At 41.9% G+C, this 12769-nt stretch overlaps 2 protein-coding genes and 1 long non-coding RNA gene across 3 annotated transcripts in view; 1 reads left to right on the top strand and 2 right to left on the bottom strand.

The window, feature by feature from the left end:
• The window catches only part of SRGAP1 (SLIT-ROBO Rho GTPase activating protein 1), a 281933-nt gene that overhangs the window by 48610 nt on the left and 220554 nt on the right, over window positions 1–12769 (top strand).
• Window positions 1–12769, bottom strand: part of LOC122240383 — a 38868-nt gene that overhangs the window by 6511 nt on the left and 19588 nt on the right. The gene's annotated exons all lie outside the window — the stretch shown is intronic.
• LOC102949495 (40S ribosomal protein S15a-like) lies at window positions 4582–4920 on the bottom strand. The gene has a single exon (XM_042992671.1). It carries the CDS (start codon window positions 4918–4920, stop codon window positions 4582–4584), a length of 339 nt encoding a protein of 112 aa, XP_042848605.1.

The raw sequence follows: 12769 nt of genomic DNA on the forward strand, positions 1-12769 counted from the left end.
CAAAACTTTGCGTTTCTTCCTCTTCATCTCCAAGGAGAAATACATCCCTGGGGGCCTTTCCTAGAGGAAGCTCTACCCCCTGCTCAGCTCCGCTTTGCTGGTTCCAGACACCTTTTCGTTCTTCGTACGGAAGCCCTCCCTCTTCCGTGGGGTGAGGCCACCTGCTGGACCCCACCCTCTCTCGTTCCTTGGGACACTCAGGGACTTGGTTCTGGGTCGCTCCTCCACACTGTTGGGAGTCCTTCAGTACCTCTCTCTTAGCATGCTCATGGCCCACGTCCAGTGGCCTTCACTCCCACACCTGAGTTGTTACCAGTGGGAAGTTTTCCGATGACAAATATCTGCTCTCTTGTCCTTGTTTGTCCTTCCTTGTCCTTCCCGTCCTCTTGCTTACGTGTTTCCAGTAGACTTGTGTAAGAGATGGCCCTACTCAGTCACTTGACCCTCAGTGTTCTTTTCACCATCCCCACACCCCATGGTCTTTGGTTCACCTGCTTCTCTTGAGGTTATTTTTGACCCCCATCAAAGCTTATCATTCCCTCCTCTGTACCCCTGGGCTAACATTTGGAGGATATTAGTACATTCAGATAATAAACTGGCAAAGGAGGTTGACTCTGTGCCTTCCTCCCCCTCAAAAAAGTATAGTGCAGCGATGAAGATGATAGGGGAAAAAACTACCTGGGGGGGCCTGGGTGGCTCAGTCGGTTAAGCGTCTGACTTTGGCTCAGGTCATGATCTCACAGCTCCTGAGGCCCCACATCGGACTCTGCTGTCAGCGCAGAGCCTGCTTTGGCTCCTCTGTGCCTTCTCTTTCTGTCCCTCCCCAACTTGCTTTCTCTCAAAATAAACTTAAAAAAAAGATGACCAACCTAGTATATGCACATAATTAAAAATAATAGAATAAACATGCGTATAATGAAAAATAGCCTTTCGTTTTTCACCTCCAGCCTTGAACTGCAGTGTCAATCATTTTTAAATGTTTGGTATTTAGTTTCTCTGGTGGTTACTGCCATATTTCTAAATACTATAGTTAAATCTCAAATAGGGATAGTGAAAAATGGTTTCTGAAATAATGAAGTCACAAGTAACACTGAATTGTTGCTGCCAGTTTCATTATGAAAGTTTTGAAAACTGTTGTAGATAAATGCCTTTAAGTCATGATGGTAGTGAGTCAAAAACCTTCACCTCCCACCTTCTCTTTCAGTGTTAGGAATGGAATTTTTAAAATATACTCTAGAGTATATTTTGTGTATTGTTTTTGTATATTTTAATAGCATAAAGTTGATGTTTTCCCAACCCTATTTTTTTTTTTTTTTAACCTTTTGGCTCTTGAGGCCATTTTTTTTTTTTTTTTTTTTCATTGCATGAGGGTCCAGTATGGAAAATTTACGGCACCTCGTTTATAAAACCTTGGTAAGCACTTTGTGTAGCTCTTCAAAGGTACAGCTCATTCTTCTTTGAATCTTAGAAGGTGGGCTTAGAATGAGCCTGTGTCTCGTCTCTAAGCCACTGTTACAGGAAAGGTTACTGAGGAGAGGCGTACTTTTTGAAAAAACACTCTAGCTACCTCATTTTAGAGTGCAAAATGGCTGCCTGTGGTTGAAAATAAGTTGGTAGGTAGAGACTTTAGTGCACTTAATTAAAGTACTGTGCTGAAAGAAATTGTAGCAATTATATATTATTAACCTAAGAGGTGCCAAGGCTTTGAAGTTATTTGCTGTGGCCCATTATTTTCCTTGATTGCATGCCATCTCAGATGGAGCTGGGCTGTTCAGTTACGTAGGCATTTAGAAGAAGAGCAACATAGTAAACCCCAGTCCAAATTAGGATCTTTAGAACTCTGTGCTGCATACTCAAGCTACTGCAAAGGGAATCCAGTCTTTTGCTGCTATAGTTACTTTGTGATTATGCTACTTTCCCTGCCCACTCCCCAGTCAGACATTATTTAGTTTATTGGAAAATACATGTTGTATGTGTCAACTAAAAACAGGGTGTCATTTTGGGACTTCAATGGAGGAGGATTTTATTTTAGACTGAAGTGAAAGAATACAGAAATTGAAGATCTGAGCAGAGCAGTGCCGGGTCCATTAATGTAAGAAAACCAGGCTTTGCCAATGTAGGGCTCAGAAGTGCTTACACGTGTGGTAGGCAGGCAGCAGGGCATCGCTGGCTAAGAAGAGATCAAAGTGTACTTTTCTGTATTAATAACTCTGCAAAGTGGCAGAGGGTTTCAGCGAAAAGAATAAAATAAGGTTCTAGATCTGATTTTTATCATTTTAAGCTGTCCTCTGCTACAGTTATTAAGTAGAAGAGGTTTCCTGAGTACCCATGACATGCCTGACAGCTAAAATTTGACAGCTGAAAATGGATAGGAATCAAATAGGCCAATCCCTTTATTGTACGGAAGAGAAAACCAACTCGAGAGGCCCAGTGACTTACGTAAGTGACCTTGGACAAATCCTCACATAAGTCTGCTACATTTTAGATTTCTAAAAAAATGTTCATTTTGAAAGAACATTCACGTGTTCACCCATGTGTGTGAGTGGGGGAGGGGCGGAGAGAGCTCAGGGGAGAGAATCCCAATGCAAGATGATATGACCTGAGCCCAAAGCAAGAGTCAGGCTTCATGGACTGAGCCACCCAGGTGCTACATTTTACTTTTATTAGCTCTGAACATTTAAACATTTCAATATTCATTAGAACTTTCTTACTGTAGTTACATCTGATGCTACTGATGAATTTGGGGGGTAATGGCAGGGGGCAGTGCATGGGGTCTGGAGCCGACAACCAAGAAAGAATTCTTCCAGAAGTCTTTGGTGCGAAAAGGTGATCTTATTAAAGCACAGGGACGGGACCCATGGGCAGAAGAGCTGTGCTGCAAGTGTGTTGGGGGGGGGGGGGGTGGTGGTGCAGTGTATGACTGTTTCACCGAGTTGGGGAGATAACGTCAAGAGGGAGTTTCCAAGGAGAGTTGGCACATGCTAAAGACTTACTGGAGGCCTGACTACTGTCAAGCCAAGGTGGTTTTTCAGAGCAAAGCCTTAACATTAATGACAGTAGGTTGTTCCTAGTGGCCATTGATGGGATTGCCTTTTCTGGTAGACTGGTGGAGACTCTTAACCAGTTAAACCATTTGCTTTTTTGTCCTTTGCTGTTTTTGGGTGGCCTGGAGTGTCCAAGGAATATCCTACATGTGTCACCGGGGGTGGGGGTGGGGGGGTGGGATGCTGTTAGCCTGCACTTTGCCCTCCGCTTGCCCCACGCTCCCTCATCACTACTATAGAGAGTTCTGTTGTGCACTGGGAAGTGAAAGCCTTCATCTGTTTACTGAAAAAACATTTATTGAGCATTTACTGTGTTCAAGGCACTCTGTTGTGACTTTTTAAGATCTGGCCTGATAGGATAGTTTAATATGAAAGTTAATGTTAAACCAAGACCAGAGTCTTTCTTTGGCTTCTCCGATCTTTTGCTTATCCCACGTGGAAATTATTAAGCCACTGTAGGAAAGGTTTAATGTTGCACATATATAGGAAGTATGTTTGGAAAGGTTTACGGAACTGTCGGCCCTGCATTGCCCAGTTCAGCAGTGCAGGAGAAAATTCTGTTTTTCTTCTTTCCTCTACACTCAACTCAGAATACCTCTGTCCACCAAATGTGTGGTGATTTTTCTGACACCAAGGAATTCTTAGCAGCTAGGTGTCCTACAGTTTAACTCCTTTGTGTCCTAGGATTTAACTCCATTCTGGCACTGTCTACCTGGAGATAGTCAGATGCCCCAGGCTAAGGGCTCAGCCCTACAAGGCTGCCCCCACTTCAGATGTCCATTCCAAGTCCAGGTTGTCACCTTGGCTTCTGACCAACCAGCTATGAATTGTAAGTTCCAATTCCACCCCCCCCCCCCGCCCCACCCCCTCAGGGCAAACAATTGGTCCTTTGCTAGAATGGTGCACAGAACTCAGGAAAACCATTTATTTTCTAGATTACTGCTCTATTATGAAAGGACACAACTCAGACAGCCAGTTGGAAGAGATGCACAGAGCCTGGTACGGGGAGGGGTGTGGAGTTTCCATGCCTTCTCCAGGTACATCATTCCTCCAGCACTTCTGCGTGCTCAGCAGCCTGGGAGCTGGCCAGATGCCTTCCCTAGGAGTGTTCATCGAGGCTTCATCACGTAGGCACCATTGATTGATTCAACCTCCATTCATCTCCCCTCCCTAGAGGTGGGGGTGGGGTGGGGTGCAAATGAAAGTTCCAACCCCCTTGGGGTGCCTGGGTGGCTCAGTGAGTTAAGCGGCAGACTCCGTTTAGGCTCAGGGCGTGATCTCACAACTTTGTGGGTTTTCTCTCTCTCTCAGAAACAAATCAGTGTTTGTCCCCTGTGTAAGTGGTCTAACTCCACTGCTGACCTTCAGCTAGTTATGACCCTACAGCAACAGAGTGTTAGTAAGTCTAGATGTTTTGTGAAATTGCTACATTTCTAGCACTGGCTCTTTTTTTTTTTTCCCAATGGAAGCATTTTATTCGCATGTATATATTCCATCCCTAGGAAAAGAATCTCAGGACTTTTCCCCCTGTGTGCGTTCATCTTACTCCTTCATGGTCCATGATGCCAGCTGAGGTTGTCAGTCCCATGAAACCAAATTGGCTGGATGGGAGCAGATTATTCTGCCATTTTTCTAGATCTTTGAGTTGTACACGAAATCTGGGGCTGATCGCGCCACACTTGTTTAATCGGCTCGTGAGGTTCACAACCATTTTCCCAGCTCTGTGATCAGCAGTGATTTCAAATAAACCAATGTAACCATGCTTCATCATCACAGTCAGAAACCGGATGATGATTTTGGAGAATGGCCTAATAAGTTGGCATTTGCCTCTCTTTGCAGTGTTAATACTCTTTAGAGCATCTGCCAAAACCTTCATGAGTACCAATATGGTGGCACAGAAAGATGGCTCGTTTTGTTGAACCCTCTGTACATACTATGGGGACTGTGTCTGTGCATAGGAATGAGGATCTTTTTTTGAAAGCAACATTTCCCAGTGTCTTCTGAAGAATGCTAACTCTCAGTTAATTTGGAATTACTTGAAAATAAGCTTCTGTAGTCAGACAACTTTGGGGAGCCTTGATTGTTCCAAATACATTCAGAAAATCCTTCACACTGGATTTGATTTGCTTGATCAGAGAACCCTATTCCCATTGAACACGTATGGACCTCTCTTGTTACCACACAACGTGGGTGGCCGTATTTTGGGCAATGGTGGTAGGAGCAGACTGATTTGATAGACCTCTTTTTATACAACAGATGTCAATTGAATGTTAATTAACATTGAAGAGATCATTCTAAGTTACTAACTCTTTTGTAATGTAAATGAAACCCTTGAATTGTCCATTTTTGACAGGGTCAGATTTTCTGTTTTTAAATAAAAGATCTGGTCACAGTAAAAGCCTGCTACTAGAACATATGTGCTATTTTGATTTGGTTTCCATAGGAATAAATATTGAGATTACTTTTGTTTGGGGAATTAGGCTAATGTGCTCCATAACAATATGTGCAGCCAAATTTAGGGGAGATAATAGTGTGAGAACCAAGGCCACTAGAGCTGTACTTAGGAGAATAATGTTTGGGCATGCCAATTGTGGTCTCAAATGTACTACCACTACATTGTTTTAATGGCTTGGTTATGTGGAGCAAAGGGATATTTTCACCCTCATCAATGAAATCTGTGTACAGTCTAGGGAGGAGGTGAAAGAAAATTCCTCTAAAAGGAATTAGCCTTTTATTTAGGCGGCAATGCTTGAACATGCTCTTCAGAATCCCATTGGTCACCCCCTCAGTTTACCTTGCCTGCTCTTTCAGATGTGTCTTAAAATAGCATGATTTGCCACAGTCCTATTGAAATATGGTGCTCTCCACTTAGTAAAATGTTTCTGCATTAGGTTTCATTTAATTGCGTTTTCATGTGTCGTTATTCTGAGCCTCCAATTCAATTTGGGAACACAGCTAACTAATAGAAATCTTTCTGGGTATTTCATTTGGGTTAGCATTTAGATTTGGGGGCAGGGAATAGAATTTTGTCCCTTGATGATTTGCAAAGGTATTTCTAGATATTAATATAGAAATCCAAGAACAAGAAGGCACAGAAGGCCCACCCACCTGCCGCTTAATATATTTCAGAGCCTGAGAAAAAGAAAGGTTTGGGTACATGGGGTGGTGGTGTCTCATCCTCTTCGCAGCTGCTATTCTGTGATAAGAAAGTGGAGCTCAATTTACGCTGACCTTGTGTCTAACCAAAGTGTATCCTACAAACTATTGGAGGAATTAAGGAAGAACTTCCTGTGAAATACGGCTAATGTTGGCCTTTAAAGGGTTGAGAAATGAAAATCTGTGAGCATGACGCATACTCGTGGGGTGGGGGTGGGGGGGCAACAGGATTTCCTGTGCTGGAAAGGAAGCTTGTTTGGAAGCCTTTTAATTCATTCAGAAATGTGGAGACCAATATGGCAGTGAAGAGCTTGGTTTTGCAGTTACGGAATCTAATACAGTCAGCCCAGTACATCCCATTGTTAATTTATAAGAATATTCATTCTGTATTCATTCCAAATACTCATAATGTTATCTCGAATGGGAACATTTTCCTTGAACATCTCATGTAATCCTTTTATGATAATCTTAAAATGTAATTCTGCCAGATAAATGGACACCTCATTGGGCACTTTAGTCTCTGTTCCAGTATGGGAAATTTCCTCAAATTAAAATTTATATTTTGCAGAGTTTTAAGCAGGGTATGTTAAAACTTTTAAAAGATTTCTGTCACATTATGTAAATATTATAGAACTGAAATAGATACCAAAAAATACTCGGTGAGAATCCTTTGTGATAATGTGTAAATTAAGACTCAAAGCAACAGTTTTAAGCTAATAAATGCATGTTGGTATTTTAGTTAATCTTTTTGGAATCTTCGTATTTACCATTTTAAGTTTATTTATTTTTAGAGAGACCAAAACAGTGTCAGTGGGGGGAGGGGTAGAGAGAGGGGAAAGAGAGAGAATCTTAAGCAGGCTTTGCAGTGTGAGCACAGAACCGGACACAGGGTTTGAACTCCTGAAACCATGAGATCATGACTTGAGCTGACACCGACAGCTTAACTGACTGAGCCACCTGCCCCTATATTTGCCATTGTTAGATAGTGGTTTAAAACTTTGTTTTAAATTTTTAAAAATTTATTTGAGAAAGAGTGCAAGCAGGGGAGGGGCACAGAGAGGGGGAGAGAGCAAGGTAATCCCAGGCAGGCTTCACGTTGTCATACGGAACCCAGTTCAGGACTCAAACCCACAAACTGAGATCATGACCTGAGCCAAAATTGAGTCGGATGCCCAACTCACCGAGCCACCCAGACAACACCTAAAACTTTTTTTTTTTTTTTTTTTTTTAAAGAAAAAAATGTATTGGGGTACCTGGGTGGCTCAGTCGGCTAAGCTTCCGACTTTCGCTCAGGTCATGACCTCAGGGTTCATGAGTTTGAGCCCCGCATCGGGCTCTCTATCAGCACAGAGCCCACTTGGGATCCTCTGTTTGTCTCTCTGCCCCTACCCCGCTTGTACTCTGTGTCTCAAAAATAATTAACATGAAAAAAATCTGTTTTAAAAAAGAGGCAAATGTATCAAGTAAGATCGAATTGAGGTGTACCTTTTGGCAAAAGCAATGCTGAGGAAGCCACACCTACTTGACTTTTTTGCTTCAAATTGGGCCACTTTAGTTGGAAGAGTCTTGAATATATGGATTTCATTTATTGACCACGTGTCATTGGTTAAGTCTTACTGTAGTTTTTGCTGTTTATTTAGAACCAGTTGAATTACTATGAATACATGAAAATTACTACAGTATATAATGGTCTATACCTTAAAACTTCTTTAGGTATCAAGTTGACTTTCTCAAATGGGGCCAGGTTGGCTACATAATGAAAATATTATAAATGGTGTATTTATTGGTGTATACCCATGATTTTTTATTAATCTATATTCTGTATGTTAGATTCTAAGTAGCTGTGAAGTGTTTCTTTACATTTAAACTATCTTTGCTCTAAACCCCACCCCCCCAACCTATCTGTTGCAATGCATCCGACTTTAGAAATAACTGAGGATAAACATGAAGTGCCGAACTTCATACCAAGGGGGTATTAGTGTTAAAGGACTTTCTAGAACTGGTGTAGAAGTTCTTAGCAAGTCTTGTTTATTGTTTTATTGAGGTGTTGGGAGGAAGCTTGGGGGGGAAAAGCTATGTAATAAATGATGGTTCAAGGTGATTTTCCAGATAAACTAAGGAATTCCCCATTACCTCCAGTGGACCATTCTCTCTCCTTTGGTAAATAAATGGTGATGAGAACAGCTCTCCATCTGTTGTTGTGAACTAAGCAATGCCTCATATCTCCATTTGCCTTTGGGTTTTGTTTTGTTTTGTTTTGTTTTGTTTTGTTTTCTAATTAAAAATAAAGTTACAAGGAAGAAATTACAGTTAGAATTCTGCCCCCATCAAGCTTAAAAAGAAATCATGTAAAAAAAAAAACCATGCATGCTAAAGAGGAGGCTTAAAAACAACAGGAGAAAGTGATGGAGGTAATGAAACACGTCTGTTTGATATTTACAGAATGTGAACTCTCAATCAGACTTAGGCACTTTTTTTGTTGTTGTTAGACAGTCATGACCTGCTGGTTTTGTCTGTTGCCATGTGGCTATTGTTCAGACATTTCCTTGTCAGGCATTTTTATTTTTTAAAGTTTTATTTATTTTGAGAAAGTACACGTGTGTGAGCGTGGAGGGGCAGACAGCGTGCATGAGAGAGAATGAATGAATGAATGAATGAATGAATATGAATAACCCAAGCAGGCTCTGTGCTGTCAGCATGGACCCTGATGGAGGCTGGATCTCCCGAAGCAACAGAACCAGGCGATCATGACCTGAGCCAAAATCAAGAGCCAGAACCTTGGGGCACCTTGGTGGCTGAGTCGGTTGAGCACCTGACTTCAGCTCAGGTCACTGATCTCACAGCTCTTGAGTTTGAGCCCCCAAGTCAGGCTCTGACCTGAGCTTGTTTCAGATTCTGTGTCTCCCTCTCTCTCTGCCCTTCCCCCGACTCCTACTCTGTCTCTCTCAGAACTAAATAAACATTAAAAAAAAAAGTTAACCAGTTGAACCATCCAGGCGCTGCTGTCGGGCATTTTTTAAACACTTAAACTGTGTGCCAGTTCCTGTCCTAGGTGCTAAGAATTTATAGACCAATGCAGATAAGGTCCTTATGCTGGAGAAACTTCCTAGTTCTTCAAAAGCACTATTCCTAATATGGTGTGTTACTTTCTTCTCTACAGTGAGAGAATGAGAACCCTTGGACTAATAATTCTAATAGTGGATTAATCGTTAAAGAAAAAGCCATCCATAGTCTAGCCCCATGTTTAGCCATGCAAGTTTATTTTTCCCAGTCCTCCAAAACAAAGACTTTTTGCTGTGTTATCTTGTCTCGTCTCGTCATGGCCTGTGCTGAGCTCCCCCATCTTTCTGCTTTCACTGTTGATTCTTCCTTTCCCTCTCTGACTATCTGAATTGTACTTGTGCTTTAAGGCGGAGCAAAAGTTTGCTTCATCCACGTACAACGCCATTTTTTTCTGTTTGTTTTGCCCCACGGTGTGCTCTCCATAATCCTAGACTATCCACCGTTGGCATCACACAGTTTAGCATTTCTCGCTTACGGGTGTGCGCAGTACGTTTTTAGACACCCCCCCCCCCAACTCTGAGCTTTGGTGGGAGCTCTTTCTAACCACGGCTTCGATTTCCAGCTGCTTTAGGAAGAAAGCTGGACTAGAGCATGGGAGGGGTGACACAGGAGAGCCTGAGATTAAAAATTAACCAGATAATCATCAAGGAAGGTAACCCATATGAGAAATAATCAGCTGTGTAAGTTAGAAGCATTTGAGCCCTGTAACTTGCCAAAATTCTATTTTCATAACCTCTTATTGCAGCAACTTGCCTAACATGGTTCTCCGTAAAAATTTAAGTTGGGCTTTGGTGGCTCACTAGATTTAGCTTGCAAAGCTGCCTTGTTTGGCCTTTGTGGTCTTGTAACAATCATCAGGATATTTTACAAAAATTCAGGTCTGTAGTTTGTCCAAAATTACCTCCCCTACCCCGGTGAACTATAGGGGACACTTGATGAGCTCCTATTTCAAGAGCCATGGGTAACAGCAGCAGCAACAAACATGTATTGGGTGTTTACTATGTGCCAGACACTGTTCCAAGAACAGGATGAGCCTCACAGTATCTCTTGTAAGTAGATACTGTCATTATCCAAATATTATAGAGAAGGAAACTGAGGCACAGAAGGGTGAAGCATCATCTATAGCATGATCCCACAGCTTGCAGAGGGTGGACTGGAGATCCAAACATGAGCAGCCTCACTGCAGATGTCCACAATCATTTCGCCTCCCCGCCTCCTTCAGAGAGAGTGGGGCGCCCGTCCAGAAGGGCTCCCTAAAGTGATTGACAAGACTTGGTTATAAAGTAACAACGTGGATTTTAATGTGTCCAAGTAGAGCAGCAGTTTATTTTTCTTTCCACTTCCTCAGATTGTACTTAACTGGATTCTTAACTTTGAGACAAAATGACAGCTGCATGAAGAGGCTTGCACAAATCTAATTGCTTAAAATTAGTTTGCATGTTTATTATTTTTATTAACTACTTACTATTTTTGTCACATTTGCTCATTTCCAAGGATAGCAACCTCATTTTCCCCTAAACCAAACTGCTCCTTTCTCTGGATTCTGTCTGTACTCATTCTGTCACTCCATCATAGACTGTATTATTTTAATAGTGATCTCCTTATTAGACAGTAAGCATTTTAAAGATTGCATAGTCCTTTCTTTGACATCCATATAACAAATGCATGGAGGCATGTAACCTTGTTTAGGACAGTGCGTTTTACAAAGTAGGTTTTTAATAAGTATTCTGTGTCTGAGAGTGTCTGAGAGGGTATCAAGATAAAAGTATACGTGTGTAAAGTGTGCGTATAAAACTCTTGTTCTAGAGGTTTGCAAGCATTCTCAAAAGTAGAGGGAATAGCATAAATCCCCATGTGCCCATACACTGCCTCAACAACTTTGATGTTTTTAAATTGTGAAATACACATAATGAATGTGATGTACACACATACACTCTTAAAGGAATAACAGTGAAAAATGAGACCCTGTGTTGTAATCACTTAAGAAATGTTATTAATGTACCTGACGCCCCTGGGTTGTGTTCTGTTGTCTCCCACCACGGGCAACTCTTACCCTTAAGTTGTGTGTTAACTCATTTGTGGCTGAAGTTGCCACAGTTATTTGTATCCCAACACCTGTACTACTTTCTCCTTTTGTAATCTCCCAAGTTTTAGCTGGACCTATGCCTTCTAAAGACTATTTTCCACGTTCCCTTGCAGTTACGTATGGCCATGTGACTAAGTTTTGACCACTGTGATGTGAATAGAAATGATCTGTGCAACTTCGTTGTTATGTCCTTAGAAGGATTGTGCTCTTTTCTTCTTTGGGTTGGAATGTGGATATGATGGCAGGAGCCAAAACAAAGTCTTGGGGACCATCAGACAGAACCTAGATGTTGAGGGTAGAAAGTGAAATAATTTAAGAAGTAGGTTTTGTTCTCCCTGGCCCACAGTGGACTATGCTTGGCGCTTTCCTGATCAGTTGGCTTCTAATTTGCCCTGGTAGGCTTTACTTCTATAATGCAGTTGTTAAAAAGTTTCCATTTATTTTTGTCAAAGGAATAGAGTCATATATTCAATATCCAAAAAGTGTTAATGTAGAATGAAAAGTTCCCCCTTGCCCTTCTGCTGTCTGACCTTCCTTCCACACAAAGGAAACAGTAGCACCAATTTCATTCCTATCCTTCCAGGGAAATTTACGTAGTATTATGTATTTTAAATTCAGTTAATTAGATTATTAAAATTTGAAAATAGCTATAGTTCCTAATCCTGAAACATCTTTGGACATCTGCTTTTGGCCATGGTTGTGGATTTTACCTGAAGCGACAATTCTGCATTGCTAGGTTCTTGCTAAAGGGTTGTCAGAACTCTGAAGCATGCTATGTTCAAATACAAAAGAAAATGTTCTCATTTACCAAAGTCTGGGCAGGGGAGGAGGTAGGGGCTGCCTGTGTCCAAGTTAACGGACAACTAAGTTGTCACTGCTTTTGAGTTCCTTAAGAGCTGGGTTGGAGACGGCCAAGCAGAGGAGTCCCAGCGCGGTAGTATGTGGTGCTCCAGTTATCTTGGTAAAGCACCAGCATGTTTTTGAAAATTTTTAAAACTGTTTTATTTATTTTTGAGAGAGACAGAGGGTGAATGAGGGGCAGAAAGAGAGGGAGACACAGAATCTGAAGCAGGCCCCAGGCTCTGAGGTGTCAGCACAGAGCCCGACGCGGCGCTTGAACTCACAGACTGCGAGATCTTGACCTGAGCCGAAGTCAGATGCTTAACTGGCTGAGCCACCCAGGTGCCCCACGTCAGCATGTTTTTGAAAAAGCCAAGTGAAGGTACTGGGGCTCCTGCAGTTTACATACTGGGGAATTTAAAACCTCTATTCAGAACCTCAAACCCCAGCTTTGATTTATATACACCTCTAAACCAGCAAGTTAAGTCTGCTTCCTAATCCTAGAACAATGGAGTCAGTACATGGAAAGGAGAAACAGTGCTAGCTGTAAACAGACCCACAGACAGATGTGAGAAATGAC

The sequence above is a fragment of the Panthera tigris genome, chromosome B4, assembly GCF_018350195.1.
Source record: "Panthera tigris isolate Pti1 chromosome B4, P.tigris_Pti1_mat1.1, whole genome shotgun sequence".
Taxonomy (NCBI): Eukaryota; Metazoa; Chordata; class Mammalia; order Carnivora; family Felidae; genus Panthera; species Panthera tigris.

Excerpts from the sequence above, each read along its gene's own strand:
- LOC102949495 (XM_042992671.1), bottom strand. The coding sequence starts at position 4,920 with ATGAAGGTTTTGGCAGATGCTCTAAAGAGTATTAACACTGCAAAGAGA.